This window comes from Sparus aurata, chromosome 21 (assembly GCF_900880675.1).
Source record: "Sparus aurata chromosome 21, fSpaAur1.1, whole genome shotgun sequence".
In the NCBI taxonomy this organism is placed as follows: domain Eukaryota; kingdom Metazoa; phylum Chordata; class Actinopteri; order Spariformes; family Sparidae; genus Sparus; species Sparus aurata.
This window is the reverse complement of record NC_044207.1, coordinates 13,510,100-13,535,513: the sequence shown is the minus strand read 5'-3', so window position 1 is coordinate 13,535,513 and position 25,414 is coordinate 13,510,100. Positions and strand designations below refer to the sequence as shown.

Sequence of the window (25,414 nt, the reverse complement as noted above, 5' to 3'; positions counted from 1 at the left end):
GTTTTGGCTCCCAAGAGGGCACTTTAGCGCACATTTTGGCTCCCAAGAGGGCACTTCAACATGCGTTTTGGCTCCCAAGAGGGCACTTTAGCGCGCGTTTTGGCTCCCAAGAGGGCACACACTTTAATGTGTAAAATTGGTCAAGTTACTTAAAAAACCTAAGTTAGAGCTTTACAATCTGGCTGGACTACTAAGAGCTTTCAACACTTGCACTGTGCATTTACATGCTACATGGAGCATAGAAACCTTAATTATAATGTTAAAGTTGCTTTCCACTGGCAGTAAGAAGGGTGTTATTAAAGAAATTAGTCAAGGCAAGTTATTTGTGGTGATAAAGCACAAACAGTGCACAGCCAGACTTTGGTAACTAGACTATAACGGCTCTCTACAGTCTATCAGGCTCCAACAGATGGTTGGATGCACAGTGTAACACTCCCACCTCATTAGTCCGACAATTAAGAGGAAAGATTTTGCTTCAGTGGATTCTGACAATTCCCTTCCTTGATAAAACAACAAAGACACTCAGTACCCATTACCCTCTCACATACTGTATACACACACTTGCAAACACACATACCCACAAGTGCATGTGCACACAGATATGGAAATAAGGCTGGATCAAAGAAAAACATGAGCTCAGGCTTCATGTGCATAGCAGAAATTGTTCTGTTCTACCATGTGTGACGCTTGCAACATGGAGGGTGTACAAGTACTCCTACTCCAAATCTTAGTAGTTGTATAGCACTAATTAAATGTTACAAGACATGAAAAAGACTTTTACTTTTGAATAAAAAGTCTGGTTCTGTGATGGCTGGTGTAAGAGGCTCAGCTGATTTGATAAGCTCTCTCATATTTCATGCGCTGAAACAAGACCTCTGTGTCTCTGCCTCAGTTCACGAACATACAGACGAGGCAGGTGCACACAGTATGCAAATTCCCTTCTGAATGTGCACAGGCTAATTTTCTGGTAATGTGACTCCATCCCACACAGAAACACGCTGGTACAGAAGTTAACAAACACACACACACCCACACACGCACGCAAATCATGTTTGTCTGTTGTAAAACGTAAACAAACTCTCCTTCCCAGCACATGCACACTTCATAACACAGTTTACATATATACAACTGCAGAATACACCTGTGATGAAGACATAACACAGCTGTGATCCTGACTGATGTGCATGACAAAAAGAAGAGTTTATCTCCATAACAGTAGTGATGTTATCAGCAGGCGGCCTGCTTATCTCCCCCTGTCACAATACCAGCATCTGAGTGCTGGCTGAGGAGGAGGATGGTGGGAGGACCACAGAGTGTCTGACTTGAGACTAAGTGTGTACCTCACTGTGTGTGTGTGTGTGTGTGTGTGTGTGTGTGTGTGTGTGTGTGCATGTGTGTGTGTTTAAAGGGGGTGTGTGCCACTAGAGTTTGTATTAAGCAGTTAGACACAGAGCCCTCAATGACAGCGCACACAAGTATGTAGCTAGTAGATAGCTAGGCTAAGCACACCTTTGGAGGGGAGTGTTTACCTCCAAACTATGAGGTCCTGGAAGTGTCCGGGATAGTTGCTCTGGGTGTTGTGAGTTTTTGTAGACAGTGGTAACCAAGGAGAAGTCCTACAATGGAGTGAAATAAATGTAATAAGATATACTATTTAAAGAATAAGCACATAGAGCATATAGAGTTCAACCTCCAGTAGAAAATGAGGAAATGTAATGAGAGATAGGGGTTTCCTGTCATGGTTTAGTTTTAACTACAGGCTGTGCCGCTCTTTGCTGCTTTGTTTAGTCAACCATTTACTTTTAGTATTGCTGCTGCACATCATGTCAAACTCCCTTCATCTTCATGACTGAACAAACAAACTGACCTTAAAGGACAACACAGTTTCACACTGTTCCACTTTGTTTATATGTGGCGGACCCTGCCATCTTAATAGCTTCAAACAGGGTTCTGGGGACCTTATTTTCCTCTGAGAACAGCTTTTTTATTCAGTTATGGAAAAAAGAAAGATTTCTAGTTTGTATAATTACCTCACTATTATTGTAAATATTACAGAAGACTCAGTGTTGACAGAAGTAGGTTAGTTTTTAGGGGTTAATGCTACATGCTTGAAAGGGTCATAAAATCAGGGTCAGTTTGCCTACACAGATGTTTGCTAAGCTTAGCTAGCATTAGCCACATGCTACAGCCCAAACAAGACCAGGCTGCAGCAGCAAAACTCCACAGTGACTTTAAAATTGCAGGGTTTTGAACTTTTTATTTGAAAAGAGAGGAATATGTTACTTCACTTCAAATATGACACTTACAGATGAGAAAAAGCTGTAACGCTATGTTTTGGTTTTAGCTAGCTAATTTAGGAGACCTGATGATATACGGTGAAACACAATATGTTAACTTGAGATCATCATGTCCAGAGTTAGTTGCAGGGCTAATATAACGCCAATTTCAGCCCAGACTGTCTCAGTTGTTGTAATTAACTTCCACACTCTAAACTGTATAGTAGCCTCCAGTAGCCCGGTGTCTCCTTTGTTAACCCTGCTGAGTTAATGGGCTCTGAAGAGGAGACGCCCCAGGTGTTTCATTAGCCGCTCACCGTCAAGTAACATCACACTGCTCGCAAAAGACAGGAAAGACTGGAAGCTTTCAGAATAAAGGTACGTCTACGAGACGTTATTATAGATTGTTTTGCAATATTGTGAAATAAAGTCAAATAAAGTTGATAAATGCTGATTTAGCTGTCTAAGTATCTATTTCGTGAATTAATATACCATTATTTTGATATTAGCAGCCTCAGCTTGTCGACATCCGGTCTAACTTGACAGTTGAGCCGTGACGACTCAACGGCTCTTCTGCTTAGCTCGAGTCGTTCAGCGCAGCGGCACCGAGGCGCATCGCCAGCCGGAGGGAGGCTGACACACTCATCTACAGTTTGAGGTGGATTTTATTCTTCTGGACCAGTTTCATAATTTCCACAGAGCTGAAGCCAGGTGAGGGTCTATCCGGCGGCATTTAATTTCTCATTTACCTCCAACTTGGTGTGTTTCACCGTGGAGATAGATACACTTCACTGCTGTTTGTTTTAAGGCTGGTTTCCGACAAAGTAGATTAAAATAATATTTGCGTTTACCTGTATGGACTTGCACGGCGTTTTTTTGTGGTTCTCTATAGTTATGGTGTGTATCTAGTCATCTATAATATGATTTTGTTTCGTAGCTTCCCTTAACTACATTTACTGATGTTTTTTTTTTTATGGCATTACACACAGACTGAGTCATATTCTTCGATGGTGTGCTGTTAAACATAATGCATTGCCTATACTTTTGCTGTTACTTTGTAATAGTGGGCCTATTCATATTTTGATGGTATTTTTGTGGTTGAGGAAGAGACAGATATCAGAAATATTACGCCATATTGCTCATAATAGCTTTCAGGATGTCTATCAGACACATGCACAAAATTCCTCTTTTTATTTCTCCATCACGTGACATGCCACCCTTCCTACACCTGCTAGTAAAGAATACACATAATCATAATAAGTAAATCAGAGATCCTACTCTACTCAGTGCTCACTTGACTGGTCCAGTACAAGAACCAGACTTTTTGGATGAAATTGCATTTAACTATATGAATAAATAATCATCTTCACAATGTTTTTTTTTTTTTTCTTCACCTCTACCTGTACATTCACAGCAGAATGGACCTGCTGCCCGACATATGGAGGCAGGACTACTGGCTTCCTCCAGGTGTGACCTGGAGAGACATGGAACAGCTGGCAGACTCTGAGCGACCCCTACCCCAAGACCTTCTCATAGCTCTGCCCCTCGCATTGGGATTTGTGGCCCTGCGCTGTGCATTTGAGAGGTAAAACACACCTCTGCTCTCTTTGTTCCTGTCGGTGTGCTTGGGTGGGATTGTAGGTCATACGGGTATTGCCATTGTTGTCTGTGTGGCTTTGACAAAAAAACACTTATCACGCCCGATCTGAATTATTAACCTACATTCCTAGTTTAACAAACAATGAGCTGACGTTTTTATCACAATAGAAACAAGTTTACGCCATTGGATTTTTCATGGAAGTTCTTGTAAATTCTGCCTTTTTGTGATATGAACATTTTCAGTTCGAAACCCTATTTCTAAAATCCAATATAAAAACATAGAGATGAGCTTGAAAACATCCCTAAAAGAGAAAATGTATGTAGAAATGTAAAAAAGGCAGAATGGATGTTGCAGGGAGCTTGTTATGAGTGCAAACAAGCCTCATAGGCACTTCTCTCTCTCTCTCTCTCTCTCTCATTCACACACACGCACACACAAACACACAGGGATACACTCAAGGTTTTTCATTGGTTGATTATGTCTCCAGTGAGTTCACTGTTGTAACATCCACAGATGTGAGCAGTTAGTGGAACCAAATGGCTCGTTAGTTAAAATTATGTCATATTATTCTTCTACACTCTGCTATTGTATTCTGATGTCATCTGTTATCTCATATTTATTATAATAGTTATATATGTAATATAGTAATATATATTGGTATGTGTACATATGTTTACTTATATGTATCCTGTTTCTGCTTTGCTGTAAAGCTACATTTCCCTCCTGTAAATCAACAAAATGTTACATGTCCTACATGTCCACACACACACACTGCTCTGTTGCAACACCTACATTGTATATACAGTATAGCCTCCACGTATCTTAGTTCTGAAGTGTTTGCTTTTGACTGACTGTTAAATGGCTTATTGTATACATTACGTTTGGCCAAACAACCCCAGGCTGGCACCCTGACTGTCTCACAGGAGGTGTTATGGTATCATTTGTTTGAGTCTTTTGTCTTCCTTCTCCTCAGGTTTTGTGCCCCACCCATGGCCAGATGTTTGGGGGTGAAGAACAAAGTGCAAGTGTTTGCTGCCCCCTCACCAAAGCTGGAGTCTTTTTACACCCAGCAGAGCAGACAGCCGACACAGGTTGGTCTGAAAAGTGTGCGCAGTTCAGCTCGATTAGTTGCACATTTTTGGTGTGATCTGGAGGAAGTTGTCTGAGCACGCTGAAAGAGGACCAATATGAGAGAGGTTTTAACTTTCACAAATGATCATTTTAAACACTTAGTTCCTATTAGTTTGGTAATGATGATCTGAGTGAGCAGCACAGAGGAACATGAGGGTTGTGATGGCTACACATCCTTGTTCCTGGAAAACTCAGCCTGGGGGAAAACACACCATATTTACAGACGTTACACACACACTCATTATTCTCTCTCAGCTTTTGGATCAAATGCTGCAAGAAGGGTGTTAATATTTGCTTACTCTCTCTTTGTTTAAATAGAAAGAGAAAGAAAGAAAGAAAGAAAGAAAGAAAGAAAGAAAGAATGAAAGAAAGAATGAAAGAATGAATGATGAATATAATTGACACAAACAGGCATTGTTTCTGTGAGACTTGCAGATGATTGTCAACACCCACAAGGCAGAGTTACTATAGTGTTATAGTGTTTTCACCTTGTGAGTCTTTGTGTGGTTGTGTGTGTCTGGAGTAGGAGCTAATTCAGAGGCAGCTTGAGTATTTTGCCAGATGTTTATATTTGTGTCTGTCTGTGCAAAGATTTTGTCAACGCAAGATGCAGTCATGAATCTTTACAGGACAGTAGTTGAGATAAAAAACAAAGGCAGAGTTCAAGATGGGTAATCATCTAGTAATTGAGGAACTGAACTGAGAAACTGAGTGGTCATGGGTCAGAACATCATCATGTTGAGTGATGTGCAACTGGTGTGATCCCATCATAAGATGGTCAGTAGTTTTAGTTTAATTTTGCATTTGCATTTCTGTAGTGAATTCAGTGTAGTATCATTTAGTTTCCAAAGTGGGTTTGTCCAGTTTAGCTTTAATGTTTAAATATGCTATTTTGCAGTTTAGTTGTTGTGTTATCACCTTAAATTTCAAGTCCTTGTGTTTCGTTACCATAGATTGAGCCTTTCATTTCTACAGAGGAAGCAAGTTCTCTTCCACAGAGTCCACAATGTTGCACCACCATGTTTCTTCAGTAGCCCGGAATGTTTTTTGTGTTTTTAGTAGCCACTGTAGGACAGGGTGAGATGAGGGGTGTTCAGTAGGTTGCAATCCACAGTCACACTGCTAGAAGCCACTAAATCCAACAAAGAGGACACCTGGAACAGGTATTACAATAAAAATACAATACTCTGTGAAGGCAGATGACATTTCACCGAAGACATTTTCTGTATATGTTTTATCATTTAGTTAGCTTTCATTTTACAGAAGCCCACAATGGACATAGGAGCAATATTTTTTTCACTGCTGTTATATCGAGATCTCAGGTTAAATTATTACATTTTCTCAGGACAACAGTAATCATTATCTCAGGATGATTGATTAATTTATGTTCTTATTTTGAGATAATTAGCTTTTTTAGTCCAAGAAAACAAGATTTAATTCTTAGTTAGCAAACAAAAAATGGTTCCTTCCTATTACCTAATTTCTGTTTACTAGATTATCCTTGCCATATGCATGCAATGTCAATATAAATGGGGTAATTTATTTTAATTGTTTTTACATCTGTCACAAAAACTTGGCATAACTAACACTCTAGCCACTTCTTTTTCACTCCAAAAAGTCTGTGTTAACAAACATTACATAATAATACTATTGTTATACCTATCCCTTACAGTAACCATAACTTAAAAATCCCATATATCAAAACAAAGGTAAAATATTCAAATGGGAGAAGTTTATAAAAAGTTCATATGGTTTGCTTTGAACTACCAAAACCCAGCCCACAGTCCAGTGTGGTGGTCCACTCTGAGGAATGTTATGAGGTAGTTTCTCCTCATAAATTATCTTGTTAACTCATGGCCATTTGTTTCTTCAATGTAAGAAGCTAAATGAACCTGTTATCATAAGAAAAATAAACGTGATCTCAAGATAACACAACAATTAAGAACTAGTAAAATAATTTCACCATTTGCCGTTTTAGGCTTCCATACATTTTCTCCTGAAGTCCTTGAACTTTAGTGAACCTTGCAGTAGGGCCAAAGAATACTTCACCACTACCACTTTTTTGCTACAACAACAGCTTGATAACTTAACACCACTGTTCAGTTGAAAAGTGAAGTTGAGATGATCTGAATAGCATTCACTGCCTCTTATCTCTTTCTCCCTTCTGTCATTTCCTCATTTCGGCCTGTTACATTACAGTATAATCATTAAACTGCACCTAATCAATTATTCTCCATCCATTATTGTTTCAGAGTGAAATAGTTGATTTGATGTCGCTGTGTGGCAAAACCCAGAGGCAGATCGAGACCTGGTTCAGGCTTCGCAGGAACCAAGACCGGCCCTGTCAAACCAAGAAGTTTGCTGAGGCTGCGTAAGTTCTCTCTCTTCTGCCCGATCATTGTTCAGTTTTCACATGACTTCCCTCAAGAACACTTCCTTCACAACACAACCCACTGCAAAAACTCCAAGTTAAAAATCTCAGATCTCAGTTGTTTTATGTTCCAGGTGGAGGTTCTTTTTCTACTTCACAGCCTTCATTGCAGGATTGGCCTGCTTGTTTGATGTGAGTTTCCAGAAAGTTTTATAGAACATAGTAAAAAGAAAAACAACATTACACTACTCAAACATATTTCTGTCAGTGAATCAGAACGAATCAAAATACTCCAATAGTTACTGTAGTTAAGTATGTTGGGCTTTAGTCTTTACATATGATCCTTTCTCTACAGAGACCTTGGTTCTGGGACCGCAGTGAATGTTGGAGGAAATATCCAGTTCAGGTACGTGTGTGTCTTATTTCACTATTACTTTTTTTCATCACTGTCCTGATGATGGAATGAGGAAAGCCTTGTTCTATGTGGATTCTTTTAGATCAATTCAGTTTTAGTCTGACTGAGTTGGAAGGAAACAGACTGAAATTATTTTTGGGAGAAAATGTAAAACACAAATGTCTAGAATTAAGGGATGTGAGCAGAAAAGCAGCAGCAGTTTCTTCCTTGAATTTTAATGTGATTGTTATCAAACCAAGAAAAAATGTTTTTTAGCTCTTTATATACAGGAACATCTCAAAAAAATCTGAATATCATGAAAAAGTTCAATATTTTTTGTCACTCATTTCAGAAAGTGAAACCCATATATTATATAGATTCATTACACATAGAGTGAAATATTTCAAGCCCTTATTTCTTCCAATTGTGATGATTATGGCCTACAGATAATGAAAACCCCAAATTCCGTGTCTCAGAAAATTAGACTATTGTGAAAAAGTTCAATATTGTAAACTCATGGTGTCACGCCCTAATCAGCTAATTACATCAAAACACCTGCAAAGGTTTCCTGAGCCTTTACATGGTCTCTCAGTCTGGTTCAGTAGGCTACACAATCATGGGGAAGACTGCTGTATTGACAGATGTCCAGAAGACCGACATTGTCACCCTCCACAGGGAGGGAAAGCCACAAAAGGACATTGCTAAGGAAGCTGGTTGTTCACAAGGTGCCGTATCAAGGCATATTCATAGAAAGTTTAGTGGAAGGAAAAAGTGTGGAAGGAAAAAGTGCATCAGGAAAAGGGATAGCCGCAGCCTTGAGAGGATTGTCAAGCAAAATCCATTCAAGAATTTGGGGGAGCTTCACAAGGAGTGTGCTAAGGCTGGAGTCAGCGCATCAAGAGCCACTACACACAGACAAATCCTAGACATGGACTACAAATGTCGCATTCCTCATGTCAAGCCACTCCTGAACCAGAGGCAATGTCAGAAGCGTCTTACCTGGGCTGTCTAGAAAAAGAACTGGACTGTTGCTCAGTGGTCCGAAGTCCGCTTTTCAGATCAAAGTAATTTTTGCATGTCATGGGGAAATCAAGGTCCCAGAGTCTGGAGGAAGAGTGGAGAGGCACATAATCCACGTTGCTTGAAGTTCAGTGTGAAGTTTCAACAGTAAGTGATGAATTGGGGAGCCATGTCATCTGCTGGTGTTCGTCCACTGAGTTTTCTGAAGTCCACAATCAACACAGCCGTCTGCCAGGAAATTTTAGAGCACTTCATGCTTCCTTCTGCTGACAAGCTTTATGGAGATGCTGATTTCATTTTCCAGCAGGACTTGGCACCTGCCCACATTGCCAAAGGTACCAAAAGCTGGTCCAATGACCATGGTGTTACTGTGCTTGATTGGCCGGCAAACTCGCCTTTTGTTTTATCTTGTGTAATATTGTAATTTTTTGAGACACTGAATTTTGGGTTTTCATTAACTGTAAGCCATAATCATCACAGCTGGGAGAAATAAAGGCTTGAAATATTTCACTCTGTGTTATGAATCTATATAATATATATGGGCTTCACTTTCTAAAATGAGTGACAAATATTGAACTTTTTCACCACATGATCATTTTTTGAGATGTACCTGTAGATATTTAAATCCACCTGTTTCTGCATTCAAAGCAACTATGCCCTCACAAAATACCTGTAAAAGTAAAACTTCATTTGAGGGTGGCATGAAATGTTCTTTATTCAATATCAACAAATCTGTTCATCATTGTCTTGTTTTCTTTATAAAGGTCAGCAATGACATAATTATAGCAGAGGATGGTTTCAATCCATCGACCTCTGGGTTATGGGCCCAGCACACTTCCACTGCGCCACTCTGCTATATGCTGTATAGAGCTGCTGATGTTTTGTTTTCATCCTCTGTTGGCAGAGATGGTATTCTATGTGAAATACATGTCAGGGAATCTGATTCAGAGGGGAAATACAGAGCTGCAGCACTGGACAATATAAGAAAACTGATGCGTTTTATGAGCATTAAAGTATGTAAACCCATTCTACTAGTAACGCAAAATGAAATTATGCACCTAAAAATGAACATAATATGTTATAATCATGACATTTTTCCAGCTGTTTCTATATTGTTGCCTGGTTTTAACTGCTGTGGCTCCATTTCAGTGCCAACCAAATGTCCAGCTGTTTATGAATCACTTCTTACCGTTTGAATAATGTTTGCATCCACAGCCCATGGAGAGAGCTCATTACTGGTACTACATGCTAGAGTTGGGTTTTTACGGCTCTCTGCTCCTCCGGATCTCTGTGGACGTCAAGAGGAAGGTGAGGAGCTCAACATTCATTCATTTGTAAAAGAATAGTAAACACAACAGATTGAATCCTGAGTTAATACTACAGCACCCTTTAGATAACGACATATAAGTTATTAGCCTGCTTCATCCTGGTCACATTTCATGCCTGGTGGCCTGCACCTCTGCTTTAAAGAAACTTCACTCAACACATGGTTAATAAGTGACTGTTATTGCAGGAATTTAAATTCTTCTGTTGATGCATGGTCATTTTGCTTAACTGAGCATTCTGCTCCTGTTTGCTTTGCCAGGATTTCAAAGAACAGGTGATTCACCATTTGGCCACCATCTTCCTGCTCAGTTTCTCCTACTGTGCTAACTACATTCGCATCGGCACTTTGGTGATGCTGCTTCATGACTCCTCTGACATCCTGCTCGAGGTAATCTCACATACTGTAGGATAAATTAGTCCAGTATTATGTCCACAGGAGAATTTTTTATTTCTATCACGGCACCTAAAGAACTCGCTGTCTTGAAAGATTACACAACAAGTTTAGTTTAGTTTCCAATTGTTATAGAAAACAAATCTGAGGCTTTTCCTTTAAGTCATAAATGCATTGGAATTATTGTCTCAAGTTTGTTGGCTATGCTTCTTTCATGTAACCTTGATGGGACTCAAAAGAACAACTTGTACATTGAGAGGCCATTGTCTCTGGGGGGCCAAACCAGCACATGAGACTTCACAAATATAATTAATCTCTTCAGGGCACGTCCCCATAGATTCACCTCCTCACTTGCCTTTTTTTCTGCCACTGTGTAGCCCTAACAAAGTGAGGCAAAGTAACCATAGAAATGTTGTAAAGTTCAGTCAGACGTTCACTCTGTACTTGAGGCTGTTCTTAGAAAATCTAGGGTGAGATCTCTGTAGTAGCCGGCAGAATGCACTGCTTATTCCAGCCGCCAAATCTGAGTGACTGAGTCCGGATAGCTGAAAGTGCTTCAGTAGCCTGAGGTGACTTTTCATCACCTGTGCAATACAAAGGACTGTACATGAGAACCCAAGAGATTTTTGAAAGTTGTGCTGGTTTCTTGTGAGAGGAAATCACAACAACTGTTGAAGACAAGTTTTCTGTTACCAGTTATCCTGATCCACTGTCAACTCTCCTCTCGAATCATAAAGTTTTGTTAACCGCGATGACTTTCTTTTTGATCAGTTCACTTGATTGGTGTCTTTACAGTCTGCTAAGATGTTCAACTACGGCGCTGGCTGGAGGAGAACGTGTGACACACTGTTTGTTGTGTTTGCTGTGGTCTTCCTCGTGACTCGACTGGTGATTTTCCCCAGCAAGTAAGGCTTACCCTTGAGATGTTTTTCCTTTGGTGCAGATAAAATGGTCAGCTTCTAAATGCAGCATGGGTAACTATTGTCAGGAACACCTTTTTCAACTTCATTCCAATTATTTGATAAATAACAGGATCATCCATACCACTCTGGTGCTGTCCATGGAGGTGTTTGAACCTTTTGTCGGCTACTACTTCTTCAACGTGCTGCTGATGGTGCTGCAGACCCTTCATATCTTCTGGGCTGGTTTAATTTTGCGCATGGTTTATAAGTTCCTGAAAGGCAAGGTGAGAATCAGTAGCACAGCTGAAACAAACCACAGGCATAGTAGCTTTCATATTCTTAATTTTAATATCCAAGATATGGCCCTAAACTTTACGCCCTATTTTTTGCTTCTGTCTGCAGATGGAAAAGGATGAACGCAGCGATGAAGAGAGTGAGGTCGAAGAGGATGAAGACGATAAAGGAGGAGAGGACAGTGTTGATCAAGGAGGAGATTATCATTGGGAGAGAAGTAAAGACACCCTGAACTCCAAACTCTCTATGCTGACCAACAGTTGTGTCCTAAATAACTTGACCAATCACAGGGCGTCTGTAGCCGACAGAATGCGGAAAGCTCAATAACATCTTGATGTTTACGCTAATTACATAAGGTCATGAAACTGAGTGATACTGGATGGATGTGATGGATGTACATTAACCTCTTTCCTGCTGCTGTGCCTGACTTTATCTTGAGAGTGGGATTAGAGAAGTAAAGCAATATGAAATTGAGCCTTTGTAAAACATACACTTAGCAGAGGATAGTTTCGATCTATCGACCTCTGGGTTATGGGCCCAGCACGCTTCCGCTGCGCCACTCTGCTAATCACCCCAGATGGGACTTGAACCCACAATCCCTGGCTTAGGAGGCCAGTGCCTTATCCATTAGGCCACTGGGGCATCTGTAAGCAATTCAAAGCCACTTCCTCCAACTCACTGTCCAGTGGGGGTATGTCAATGATGCTATTATATATATATATCTATTGGCAGCGATGGTAGTGGGAAGTAAAATCAGGGAATCAGGAAAGTGTTCAGTGCCTGCCTGATGTTTATTTTTGTTGTAGCCCACACTGATGACTGTTTACACTGTTTGTCATTCAGCAAGTTCACAAAGCACATGTATGAAAACAATCAAAGGTTTATCACTAAACATTAACTAGGTAGATAATATAAGACCCCGTAGAGACAGGAGTGTTTTAATTTTTTATTTTGAAATAAAATATAATTAAAGAATATTGAAAATAAACAATAAACAAATGTGGAAACAACAACTTGTGTGTATGATGATCCAGTCTGTTGCTTGTCGTCTGTTGTACACTGCCCTCTAGTGACAAATCACCTGAACTCGAATCACTCCTCGAGCGCATCTTCGGTTTTTCTGTGCCAGAGTTTAAGGGACAGTTATAGTCTTAGTTTCCTCTAACTCGTAGAGCGATTTATCTGTCTTCATTGATTTGATGTAAGTTGCAGAGTTTTGGACACATTGGTGATATATATGTCTGCCTTCTCTTGAATATATTGGAACAAGATGACCTTGTTAAGAGTTTCATGTAGGAATAATTTCTTTCTGCCAGACTACAAAGGAAATGTGCATCTACTCATGGACCAAAACCTTTTCTTTTCTTTTCAAATGTTTTTTGAGGCTGGCAGAATTTCCAATCATTAGTACAACACAATATAAACACAGACTCTTTTGATTCCCCAACATACAAAGCCATTAAAAATATGAGGTGAGACCTAAACCTCAGAAACCAAACTGAAACATTTCCTTTCGTTTTGACTATTTATTTGAAACACATGTCTACTGGTTGATTATGACAAACGTCATTGTAGTGAGATGAGTTTCACCCCTGGCAGCTTCTGCAGTTTGGTCCAGCTGTGAAGAAAAAATACAAAAAAACACTTCAGAACAGATTTTTCTCAAGTTTAACACATAGATGATTGTTGAGTTCCTGACTTATTGAATTCATCTTGCTGCAATCTGGTTCAGTCATTTCATCTGGCAGGTATAGTTTGATGACATAATTGAGTAAGTTTGGTTACTTAATTGGATGACTGCACACTAGATGTGTTCTGACGATATTATTAAATGAGTTGATTTTTACCTTTTTAAGGCTTTTTCCGTCCCTTCTCATCTCCTCTCGACCGCCTTTCCTCTGCTCTCCTCTAGAAGACAAAAGGAAGATAAACTAAGTACAGTTGAAGATATCTGAAACCAGGTCAGCACATCATTTCTTTATTAAATTAACTGTGAGATTTACCATTTGCATCCGAGAGACTTCGTGTTGACCTCCAGCATCCTCCCCTGTCCTCCTCACCTCCTCGTCTCCTCTCTCTTAAAGACAAACAAGAGACAAGAGGAGTTACAATTAAAAGTATCAGTGACAGGTGTTGCCATGTGTTGTCAGTGTTTTAAAAATGGATTTAACTTTTGAATGAGAGTTCATACTTGCTTTGGCCCTCCCTCCTCTCCTCCTCTCTCCTCCCCTCCTCTCTGAAAGACAAATGGAAGACAATCTGAGTTATTGTTAAAATGAATAATAAGATCTGATCAATTACCCATCTGTATGATTCTAACAATAACAATGAATGAAGAATTCACACTTGCTTTGGCCCTCCCTCCTCCATCTCCTCTCCTCTTCTCTGCCTCTTGCTCAAAGACAAATAGATGACAGAAGGAGTTGTAGTTGAAAAAAATGTAAAAGTTAATAAATGATTTGTTAATCACTACATGAAGTGTAAAATTAAGAAATAAAATGATACTTACACTTTCCACATGAGGGTTCAAAATGTATATTGCTCTCTCCTCTCCTCTCCTCTCCTCTGTCTTAAAGACAAATAAGAGACGGGGAAATTAAAGTGCAAAATATCAGCAACCGGATCAGCCGATCATACATTTTTGACACAATTGATGAAATGATATTGTAACATTGATTTACCTTCTGTATGGGGGCTCACACTTGATATTGCCCACCCTCCCTCCCCGTCCTTTCAGTCTCTCCGTTCCTTCCAAAAAGACAGATGAAAGACAATGATGGTTGTTAACATATCACGTACAGAGTCATAATTAAATACTGCATGAAATCTGATCTGAACATGTAATAATTACCTTTTGCATGAGAAGATTCACGCTCCCTGTTCTTTCTTCTTTTCTTGTCTCTTCACATATCATCGCGTTTCTTCTCTTCTCTTCATGACCGAGTCTAATTCCCAATCACGTTTTCTTGTTTATTCCATTTCTTTGAATCGTTAATTTCCCATCTGTTCCTCAGCATCTCTTCTTGTGTTTCTTCTGGTTTGTTCTCTGTTTCTCCCCTCTTCTCTCCTTTGACCGTGACTTTCTGTCCTGTCTCTTCTCTACTTCTTTTGTTTCTTCTCATTTCTTGTTTGTCTTCATCTTCTTCTTCTTCTTCTTCTTCTTCTCCTCTTCTTCTTCTTCTTCAAGGACACAGTTTTTACAAATGTGGTCCTTCAATCCCGCAACGCGACACGACGCAACACAATGCAACTCAAATACATAAATTCAGTTGATTCAAATAGATCTGATTCAAAGAAGGAGAAAACAAGGCAACTCAAATAAATTCAAATAAATTGCTTTCCTTGTTTCTCCTTCGTTTCTTACTTCATAGCTATCAACTCAAAGAAATTAGATTCAAAGGAATTAAATACAAGGCAACTCAAATAAATTCAAATAAATTGCTTTCCTTGTATCCTCACACCCTGTAAAGGGGTGAACCTTCCCTTGAACCATGACAAAGACATTTTAAAAAGTGGTTCAGCCCATGTGAACAAATTCAATTCAATGCAATCAATTAAAACTCTCATTGATTTGTGTTCAATTCAATGAGAAAAATAAACTGAACTGAAATTTAATTCGAGGGACAGAAGCGCTTACCTGGAGGCTCACCAACAGGCTCACCTTCAGGTTTTGCGCACCTCTTGAACCACCTGTTAAAATTGTGATCCCTTGCCTCCATGTCCAGCCTTACCTTCCTCGCCCACTCCGGTTCAGGGCCGCTCCACAGCTGCTGGTTCTGGACTAAACTTGGCTTAGGGCCGCTCCATGGAGGCTGAGGCTTACGCGGTCCCTTAGGTATAGGCCAGATAGAAGTGAACGCCTGCTGCCGCTTTCGTGAAGTGATCCTGGCAGGATCACTTAACACCAAAGAGGCAGGAGTGCCACGCAGGGAAGAAAGTGATGGAGAGGAAGAGTTTGAAGAAGGGCCCAAGGTAGGGCGAGAGGAGGAGGTCGAAGAAGGGCCCAAGGTAGGGCGAGAGGAGGATTTAGAAGAAGGGCCAGAGGAGGAGCTAGAAGAAGGGCCCATGGTAGGGCGAGAGGAGGAGCGAGTGGGAGCGCCAGAAGCAGAGCTACGAGAGGAACGACCTGACCTTTTTGGGCAGCTGCTGCAGCAGGCTGGTGCTGGGACCCTGAGGCGGACGTCCTGTGGTCTGATGGGCAGGGCCTCGATGAGGATAGCCTTCCTCACCGTACGCTGAGCCATCTGAGAACACAACATCAAGCCAGTATACAGTTTAATATACAACAACTGTGACTGCATGTTATTGTCAAACACAGGAAATTTAGTTAAAATCAACTTGTTAAAACTAATTAGAATTACATCTGAAATAAATATTTGCACTCAGCTCAGTGTCATTAATGACCTGACTTGTCCCTTATAAAATAAACAATCAGAATTTATTTTTAGATTCATAATAAATGAGCCTATGAAGGATCAGAGTGTTTACATTTGTAATTGTCTGAGAGATGGAGGCAGATTAACTGTTAAACATTCCCACCAGTTGCTGTGTGAACACCAGCTTTTGTCTCAAAACCGCTGAAGTTGTGAAAATACAACATGAATTATAAAATACTGTACTTGAGTCAATGTACTCAGCTTATTCCAACCACTGATATCTAATCCCAGTTTGTCCTGCTCAAAGTCTTAAAACTAACTCTTACACTCCTTCAGAAAGCTTTTAGAAAGTGACATTTGCACCAGACTCCATTCAACAATATGTCAATTTTAAGTTCTCTTGCTGACTGACAAACCTGCAGACCTCCTGCTGCACCATGACTGAGCCGTAATGAATAAATGGAAACAGTGAGTGTGATCAGCACTACAGGCACATTCACCTTTTCTGGAGGAGCAGTGTCTGTCTGCAGGGCTTTCTCTGCTCTCTGTTGATGACTGTCTGTGTTGGTCAGGACAGCATGAGATAAAGTATTACAATAAAGTACCAAACAAAGTTTTATGAAGAAGAAATGTTTGTCAAACTCAGTCCCATTAGATTAATCGACACTAATTGAAGTTACTGCCAATACTAGCAATACATGCTAGCTTAAATCAGTGAATTCTGCAGGGTTTATGGTCAAACACATGCTAAACAACACGGGACTGAATTAAACATTTATAAATCTCACTTTTGTCGTGACAAAAGTCCTCTTGTCAGTGACACTGGGCCTTGAACAAGGGTTGAGATGCGAACACAATCCTCACTAGATGTTTTGTTCGTAGATAAATCGTCCAGTTGGAGTAGAAATGTTGTGAAACATTTCGGAGTCTTGCTAATGTTTTGGTCCGGACCCAATGATGCACCTGGAGACGAACCATAGCAACCGTGGAACGTTCCGGTCCACTCGTAGAACATGGCGGCCCGTCAGCCCACATCTCACCTGGAGGAGCCTGATCCAAACAGCATGGTGGAGTCCGACAATAGAGGCCAGACAGCGAGCCCATGTTAACCTGTGGAGAACTTGACATCAAATCAAAATGTGTCCTATAAGATGCTCTTATAACGTGACGAGTCATCCCTCGGCCTGTATATGTAAGAACATCATCTGTGTGCCTCTGAAGGCTTTCACTTTATAATTCCTGTGTGTTTGTATCATCACAGAGCAGACTTTATATGTAAGTCACGAAATAAAAACATTTAATCCTCAAACAGCTGGAATTTTATTTGTGACATTTGGGCTCAATTAACATATTTAATAAGTAATATCATTATAATTGATCCTCTCCTGCTGAACATCTCTATTTATTGCTGCACATCATAAAGCTGCTGTAGCACCATCAGGTGGGCTCAACAGAGAACTGCAGGTAAAGGAACAATTGGGCAGTCAGACGCCATTCCACACAAATAATTAACTTAATACGATAACTACTGCACCTTATCCTCCCGCGCCTTATGTTCCTCTTACCTTTTACACCTTAGTAGTTTATTCTATTTTACTTTACTACCTCTTTTTTATATAATGTAATATTATAATGTTTATTGTTTCTATATTTGTATTTTGATTGTAATTGAATTTGAATGTACCCGCTGCTATAATAACCTATCTATCTATGCTTAAACAGCCTGTGTTAACAATGTTATTAAGTAAAAGTTGTGTTTCTTGGGTTTTTTTTGGGGGGTTTTGTTTTTTTTGTTTGTTTTTTTTTTTCGCTAAACAACAGACATAACTAATAATGAATGATTAAAGGTCCAGAATGAGGTTATAAGAGGGCTGCCAGGCCTCTAGTTGAACATGTCTGTTCTAAAGCTTCTTCTGTACCGCAGCGCCGCCTGGTGGCTGTATTCAGAATGACACCAATAGAGTTGGTGCTGCTGTGAAAAGTTTGTTTTACTACCTCAGTAGATATGTAACATGTCATATACACTACTAATAGGTATGAGTTTACAAAATAATCCAGGCAAACCAAACAGCTCGACTACAAAACAAGTACAAGCAAAAAATAAGGCTACATAAGGACATCAGACAAGGAGAATGCAAATAAATATATGCGACAAACATAACACAAGATGAAAATAAGTAGACAGAGAGATGGGTACATATACATATCAAGACATGTGGACATCATTTAACAGATGAATTAAAATGATTATTATTACTACTATTATTATTATTATATAGATTCATTAATTTAAGTGATTTAAATAGTGAGTTTAGTTCCAAAAGGAAAAGTGAACGTTTGGAGAGTGATCTAGAGGATCAGAGTGATCTGGATAATTATAATAACAAACAATATATTTCAGGTGAAAAGAGTAGACAAAACCAGCAAGCCCTAAAAAATAAGACTCTAGGGACATTTCTGTCAAAAAATACTTCCATACTCTGTTTACAAAAGATTCAAGAGTACCAACATGTGTAAACTTAGCAACAAGACAGCTGATGGTATATTTTCTGCCATATGTTGATATGTACTTCCTTAGACTTGCTTGAATGACAGAATCTGAAGGTAAAAGCCAAGCCCTTCTCCAGTGTGCTTCACCTGCACTGTTTCTCTGATTATATTGACCTTCATGACATGAATTAAGGTGGAGCTGCGCCTGTCAATCAACCACGTGGTCACGTTTGCGAACGCCTCTGAGCAGCTGACCTACGAGCCCCTGTACACGATAACAGTGGAGTTACCTGGGGCTTTCTTGTGCTGGTGTCTTAGTCAAAAGTGAGTTTAATCTAACGCTGTTATTATTAGTTATATGTGTTGTGGGGCAACCAAAGTAAGATTCACTCTGGATTCACCTAGCTTTTAACATGCTTGCTAAGATGAGCTACATGTCCGAACACCTTTCCACCTTGCTTATGATAGTGTGAGCTAACGTCGTGAACTAGCTTGAAGAACCGAAACAGGTCGTCAGCCCCTTAATTTTTTAATTATTGTTTTACATCTGCGACGTTTTAATTTATTGGTTTATTAACAACTATTGTGTTCAGTGTATTAAGATAACTGTCTCTAATCGATACAGGGCTGAATACTGAGCACATCAGCCTGTCGCAGCGCGCAACTTGGCCGCACCGAGCTACAATAAACGGTAACACCAAGCTAGCTGTTAGACAACAAGTTAAACGTTTAACTTTAGGTCGCTTGTAAGAGATACTTAATGGTAAGATACTCGCCTGCGTTACTTTCATGTTACCTCGCTTCTTATACTTTTTCGTATGCTTTTATCTTCTTAAAATACAGTTGAATCAAGTTAAAATGCGCTTTTGATTAACCACCTAGCGGTTAAACAGATAAATGCATGCGCTTGAGTTAAGTTTCGTTTTTATCGTAGCAACCACAAGGGGGCGCTATGCACCTGTGCTAACAGTACAGTACGACACGGTCACTATATCATATCTATATATAGCTCTTATATTGAATTTTATATATGTCAGTGTGTGAGAATAATGTATGGTTGTCTCTGTGGCGCAATCGGTTAGCGCGTTCGGCTGTTAACCGAAAGGTTGGTGGTTCGAGCCCACCCAGGGACGACAAATCTTTATGTTTTTTGTATTTTCTCCATATTATTGCAGTGTTGTTGTTTTACGAGAGCAGCCGGCTGAACGTGTCTGATACAAATACATCAGATCGCCCCGACATATAAATCTGCAACATGCCATCACCTGCGATCGACTATATCTGTGCAGATGTGGTTTGGCTGAGCAGAAACAAAAAACTGGATGAGCTTGTTCCCCTCCTTAAGCACAGGACTGGGCTCAACACGTTCCTCTTTAGCCTTCTGCCTCACTGCTGGTGAATGATCTCGATGTAAGTGCTGTTTTTATAACTTCCAAAACGATCGTTTTTATTCGTTCAAGTTGGTTAAATTACAGAGGATGACGTGTTTGGGCTGTGTTAAACTGGTATTTCACCTTTCACACGGTGTGTACATGTAGTCTTTGCTGAAAATAGTGGCATATAATGAATACAGGCAAATGGATGGTTAATTATAAATATGAGGAAGTTATTTCTTTATCAGAAGTTTTCCTCATTTGGCTTTTAGTGTGATTTCTTCGTGTTTGAGGTGACTGACACGTCTTCTGGCTTCTTTTTTAGTAAACAACAATGCAGATTTTTGTGAAAACATTGACGGGTAAAACCATCACCCTCAAGGTGGAGCCCAGCGACACTATCGAGAATGTCAAAGCCAAAATCCAGGACAAAGAAGGTACTATCATGTTTTACTGTGATCATTTGTCCTATAGTATAGATCAGTATCAAGGAGATGATGTGTGTTGTTTAGGGTGGCATATGTGTTTTTCAAACATGCACAAATTCCTGTATACACCAAGTGAGTCTGTTGCGTAATTCCATCTAACTTTGATTGATTTCTCATCTTTTGTTATATTATGTTTTCTTTTCGCTGCCCTCACATGTGTCATTAAATAGATGACAGAGTATTGTTGCAATTTCAATATTGAAATAATACAAATAAACAGTGGTGGAGGAGGTACTCGGATCTTTTAACTTTAGTAAAAGTAGTAATACCACAACGTAAGAATACTGAAGTCTGAAGTAAAAGTTAGACGTATGGGCATCAAAAATACATCAAAAGTACCAAAAGTGAAACTACAGAATGATCCATTTCAAAATATTATCTATTATTGTATTATAATTAATTATTATTATTATTATTATTATTATTATTATTATTATTATTATTATTATGTGTTAGTCACTTTTATGTTGCAGCTTCAAAGGTGGAGCTAATTCTGAGTATTTTATTCTGTATACATTCGAATGTATTAGTTAATCTATATTTTGTATTCATAATCTAAGTCTGCAGAGTGACAAGTGGAATATAAATCCGTAGCAGGAAATGGTCATATTCATGCATTCATACCTCAAATGACACTACTTATACATGAAGGCAGGGTTAGATGGGATCAGCAGTATTTAAAGGCGCCATATGTAAGAATGTGGCCAAAAACAGTTACTACACTCAAATTCAAAATACTGCGGTGAGTGGTATCCGCCTCCCCCTCCACCCCCTCCCCTCCAGACTCGAGGTTGCCAGAGTGGACACACAATTCTGTTCTCTCAGTAAAGATCGAGATGTATTATTATTTATGGTAACATTAGCTGTTGACTAGGGATGGACATATCAGATGGAATAACGTTATGCATGATATTTGACAGAATTGTCCTTCATTTTTGCCTCCCCTTTTATAACGTTATATAGTTTATGGCGATATACATGCAAAGACCTAAAGAGGACTCGAATTTGGCTAAGTATCAAATGTAAGATTTCGTATTGTCCAGCCGCTTCTGGCAAACGCGCCGACAGCGGCTGGACATCGACTGGACAGCAGCATGCTGGAGACCGGATGCCCATACCAGGACAGTGCGAATTCTGCTAGCGTTTGTTTCTATGATCGAAATGAATAACGTTATTACTCGACAGTTCAAAGTATTCGAAATGTCCATCCCCGTCAAGCTATGATGCTAACTGAGTTAACCAAGCTTAACTTACCTGTCTAGGAGAAGAGTAGCCAATTCTGCATCCGTTTTTAAATTCCTCTCGGCTTTCAACTGTCTCCACCGTTCAAATGCATCTCCTGTAAAGATTTTTTTTAATGCGAATATTTTGGCTGTTGTTGTTGGTGAGTTCAGTATGTTATATGAACATTATTCCTGAGTCTCTGTGACATATTAGGATGATTTTACGGCCAGTTGCTTTAGATTTCTTACATATTGTACCTTTAACTTGATGTCGACATCACCCACATCAAAGTAAAGCAAGTATGGGTGACGCTCCATCAACTGCAGGGATGCAATTTGAATGGCAGCTGTAAATGATTTTCCACACTTTGCACTAGCTCACAGTTGTGACTGTTTTGTTTCAAGGTATTCCACCTGATCAGCAGCGTCTCATCTTTGCTGGAAAGCAGCTTGAGGATGGACGCACCCTGTCCGACTATAACATCCAGAAGGGTAGGTAAAACTCTCACTCGGCTGAACGATCACTAATGTGCCAAAGAGGAGCCACCATTGATTATCTCTGTCCTCCCTCAGAGTCCACCCTCCATCTCGTGCTGCGTCTGAGAGGCGGCATCATCGAGCCCTCTATGAGAATGTTGGCCCAGAAGTTCAACTGCGACAAGATGGTCTGCCGCAAGTACGTATACAAACACAGTACAGTGTCACTGCCAGACATCTGGCTGTTGATTTGGATTGCAGATATATGAAGAACTGGCAAACTTTTACAGACTGTCTGCCTGTGGACATGGTCACTCTGTAGATATTCCTGTAAAAGGTAAACTGTGTATAGTAGTAGAAATTCTCTGTCAAATAATAGTTTTAATAAAAAGCTTTATTAATAGCAACTAGTGCAGTGCCCATAAGAAAAGTGTATTCCTATAAAAAAAAGTTGGAGGTTAAGGAGCTTTTTCATGGATGGCCAAATGAGGCTGTGTTTGAAGGTGGGACGTCAGGGATATTTGGGTTTGTTGTGAAATCCGATATTCAGGGTATAATTGGCTGTTTTTGACTATTTTGATTTTGCCATTATATTTCACCTTAAAAGCTATTTACTTGGTGTCATTATTTTCAGCACAACCTCACATGTGTGACTGTACAGTTATTTTTTTATTTTGACAAACTGTATGAACACAGTGGACCTAAAATCACAAAAAAACATAAAATCCAAGTAGAAAAAGTAGATAAATTGTTGTTTGCTAAATTTGTGCATACATTTAAAAAATTTACAAAGTTATATGTAACTATTTACATTTAAATGCAGGCAATGCTCAGGTCTGCCTGTGCTCCTTAAGAGCTGCACTGCCTGCTCCACATTCAGCATCTTCTCATTGTTCTGACTCATTAAACAAAAAACCGACTCCACTACTCACTAAACACACTACACCAAACACTACATAACACACTACACCAAACACTACATAACACACTAACTACACACTCCAAACACGCTAAATGTCACAAATCTTTCAACTCTCAATATCGCTGTCTCTACACCGACCGTCGTTGCCTGTCAATCATCCGCCTAGGTCCCTCCCACAACTTCCTGTTCCTCAACAACCAAACTTGCTGCTTGGACACTTTCGTGACAAAAGCCCGTTTTTACCGTTTCTTCCTGCACCAGACACAAAGCAAGCGTGACGGCAATGTTCGCGAAAAAGCGTGGCGGACATTATTTACCCTAGGTCTGGTTTTGGACATGCCGATGCGTCCGGTCCGTCGCCTCGGGAGGTGGGCCGTGTAGCTAGTGGCTAGCCGCTAGCTGCTAGCTAGCGGCTAGCTACACACGAACATCCACAGATTCCGTTTCCACTTTGTTGTCCGCGCGTCTCCAGATCTCCTCAGACCCGAACAGACTCGGTCCGGACTCGTTTAATCTCATTAATCCACAACAGTCAGTTTAGATGCACAGAACAGAACAGACTGAACCGCCGGCAAAATCCCAGTCCAGCTCGCACCGCTGCAGGTATAAATATGCTTGTTTCTTTAGGTATGTTGTGGGCTTGAGCTCTGCAGTGATTGGCTCTTGTGCGCACGTGGCCACGGTGTGCAGTGATTGGCTCTGGTGCGCACATGACTGTGGTGGCTCCGGTGGACAATGCTTGGCGGAATTTGTAAAGCATTTATGAAATAATTTATTCACAGTATCATTGCAGTCCAAACAAATGCTTAGATGCACACCACTGAACCACGCAGCAGCCATGTTGAAAGTCTCAGGTCAGTGTGATCCTTATCCGCAGAGATATTTGACTAACAGAAACACACACACACACACACACACACACACACACACACACACACACACAGACAGAGATTCCGTGCTTTTATAGAGAGATAGCTTTGTAAATAAGACATAAGATGTCAAATTTAAGAGAACCAGAATCACTAGATGATGTTGGTTATTTTTATCTAACAGTTGGCTCCTCTCATGTCAGGTGCTACGCTCGTTTACATCCCCGTGCCCTAAACTGCCGCAAGAAGAAGTGTGGACACACCAGTAACATCAGACCTAAGAAGAAGCTGAAGTAGACAACTGGAATCAATAATCGATATTGTCAACAAGATGTTGTGACAAGCATAATTGATAAATAAATGGATGATTTCTCACTTGCAGTCCCCTGAGAATATTTTCTTGGTCTTTGGATGTGTTCTGTAGATAGAGTAGCTACATGTGACCAAAACATTTCCAGCCAAACTAGTCTAGTTTAAACCTGATTATTGTTTTTCACATTATAAAACTAGAATTATAGATGATAGAGGATAGTGTCCATGGTCCATGTGCTATATTGATTTTACAAATGATTTAGAATTATTTATCAATACTTTTTTCCCTTGATGTGACGAAAGGTGCACTGTAAACTGTCAGAGAAGTTACTGGGATCATGTTGGATCATATTTGTGAATGTGTATAATGTGAAATTCTGTAGGCCTCATTTACAAAAAAACAACTGAAGGAAGATGTGTTCTCAAACAATTAAAAAAACTATTTTAACTTTGATGTCTTATTTTTCATAACATCTACAACTTTAAAAACAAATGTCTTCTATGTTTTTCCTCTAAGGAAATTAGAAATCTGATACAGATGTATGAACCGTGAACCAATAATCTTTCTTTTCTCATTATCCTTTTTATTTAACAGTGTTTATCCTTTAAGGTTTTCCAGTAACTATTTCCAGTATTGCAGGGTGTATAGTGATAAAGACAATCCATTAGGTTTTTAAACAAAATATTGGGTCGCAGACAAAGCATTAAAATCCTCTTTCTTTTTTAAACGAGCAATGTTTCCTGGAGAAGCAGGCTTTCTTTTGCAGGAATGTTTTGTTCGCATTCAAGCAGTTACACTCATTCACAACTGCAAGCTGACTAATATGATCCAGAGACGCACAACTAACCTGAGCCTCGACTTGACTTAATATTTTCAGTGAAGTTTTTGTAGTTGAATATTTTTGGATTAAGATGAAGCTAAGCCATAAAAACATCATCTTATAAAAACATGTTTATTAGACAGGTACCTTGTATGTAAACTGCAGGTAAAACTCCAGTACTGGCCACTGAGTCCTCTTCACTGGAGCAACTAGGAATAAGGGTGCACAATCTAGAAAAACTTAAGAAGAAAAAGATCTTCATTGACTGATTTTTATACAAACTCTGTTTGTCTTCACAACAGAATAACCTGAATAAACAAACGATACAATTTTTCATACTGTTTTACTTCTGGGGATC

General features: G+C 39.7%; 3 protein-coding genes, 1 long non-coding RNA gene and 2 other non-coding genes across 13 annotated transcripts; 3 read left to right on the top strand and 3 right to left on the bottom strand.

Moving 5' to 3' along the window:
• The first annotated feature begins 2,861 nt into the window (after positions 1 to 2,861).
• Positions 2,862 to 12,718, top strand: LOC115572965 (ceramide synthase 2-like). 2 transcript variants are annotated; one of them, XM_030403499.1, is made up of 11 exons: positions 2,862 to 2,987; positions 3,691 to 3,861; positions 4,850 to 4,967; positions 7,260 to 7,378; positions 7,513 to 7,570; positions 7,734 to 7,784; positions 10,008 to 10,100; positions 10,378 to 10,506; positions 11,305 to 11,414; positions 11,542 to 11,695; positions 11,814 to 12,718. In XM_030403499.1, the coding sequence occupies exons 2-11, from the start codon at positions 3,695 to 3,697 to the stop codon at positions 12,030 to 12,032; spliced, it is 1,218 nt and encodes a 405-aa protein (XP_030259359.1). In that variant the 5' UTR covers positions 2,862 to 2,987; positions 3,691 to 3,694; the 3' UTR covers positions 12,033 to 12,718. The 2 variants fall into 2 exon arrangements, with proteins under 2 accessions (XP_030259359.1, XP_030259360.1); XM_030403500.1 differs by having other exon boundaries at positions 2,872 to 2,987; positions 3,694 to 3,861.
• Positions 12,275 to 12,347, bottom strand: trnar-ccu (transfer RNA arginine (anticodon CCU)). Its single transcript has one exon. It is a non-coding gene; the product is annotated as a tRNA-Arg (tRNA).
• A 498-nt stretch (positions 12,719 to 13,216) lies between the features above and the next one.
• LOC115572970 (uncharacterized) lies at positions 13,217 to 14,070 on the bottom strand. 2 transcript variants are annotated; one of them, XR_003982189.1, is made up of 4 exons: positions 14,052 to 14,070; positions 13,709 to 13,782; positions 13,553 to 13,613; positions 13,217 to 13,323 (listed from the first exon to the last, which is right to left on the bottom strand). It is a non-coding gene; the product is annotated as an uncharacterized LOC115572970 (long non-coding RNA). The 2 variants fall into 2 exon arrangements; XR_003982190.1 differs by lacking the exon at positions 14,052 to 14,070 and adding an exon at positions 13,897 to 13,932.
• On the bottom strand, positions 14,069 to 17,413 carry LOC115572967 (putative protein TPRXL). Of its 3 annotated transcripts, XR_003982188.1 has the most exons (5): positions 16,870 to 17,413; positions 16,582 to 16,640; positions 14,387 to 15,949; positions 14,215 to 14,274; positions 14,069 to 14,096 (listed from the first exon to the last, which is right to left on the bottom strand). XR_003982188.1 is itself a non-coding variant. In XM_030403504.1 (4 exons), exons 3-4 carry the CDS (start codon positions 15,947 to 15,949, stop codon positions 14,841 to 14,843), a joined length of 558 nt encoding a protein of 185 aa, XP_030259364.1. In that variant the 5' UTR covers positions 16,582 to 16,640; positions 16,870 to 17,404; the 3' UTR covers positions 14,532 to 14,840. The 3 variants fall into 3 exon arrangements, 2 of the variants coding, with proteins under 2 accessions (XP_030259364.1, XP_030259365.1); XM_030403504.1 differs by lacking the exons at positions 14,069 to 14,096; positions 14,215 to 14,274 and having other exon boundaries at positions 14,532 to 14,885; positions 15,437 to 15,949; positions 16,870 to 17,404; XM_030403505.1 differs by lacking the exons at positions 14,069 to 14,096; positions 14,215 to 14,274 and having other exon boundaries at positions 14,532 to 14,989; positions 15,437 to 15,949; positions 16,870 to 17,403.
• A 1,349-nt stretch (positions 17,414 to 18,762) lies between these two features.
• LOC115572968 (ubiquitin-60S ribosomal protein L40-like) lies at positions 18,763 to 24,680 on the top strand. 4 transcript variants are annotated; one of them, XM_030403506.1, is made up of 6 exons: positions 18,763 to 18,895; positions 19,747 to 19,981; positions 20,270 to 20,381; positions 22,061 to 22,147; positions 22,229 to 22,331; positions 24,127 to 24,680. In XM_030403506.1, exons 3-6 carry the CDS (start codon positions 20,279 to 20,281, stop codon positions 24,218 to 24,220), a joined length of 387 nt encoding a protein of 128 aa, XP_030259366.1. In that variant the 5' UTR covers positions 18,763 to 18,895; positions 19,747 to 19,981; positions 20,270 to 20,278; the 3' UTR covers positions 24,221 to 24,680. The 4 variants fall into 4 exon arrangements, with proteins under 4 accessions (XP_030259366.1, XP_030259369.1, XP_030259367.1 ...); XM_030403507.1 differs by lacking the exon at positions 18,763 to 18,895 and adding an exon at positions 19,197 to 19,262; XM_030403508.1 differs by lacking the exon at positions 18,763 to 18,895 and adding an exon at positions 19,317 to 19,334.
• trnan-guu (transfer RNA asparagine (anticodon GUU)) lies at positions 19,631 to 19,704 on the top strand. The gene has a single exon. It is a non-coding gene; the product is annotated as a tRNA-Asn (tRNA).
• Positions 24,681 to 25,414: the final 734 nt, after the last annotated feature.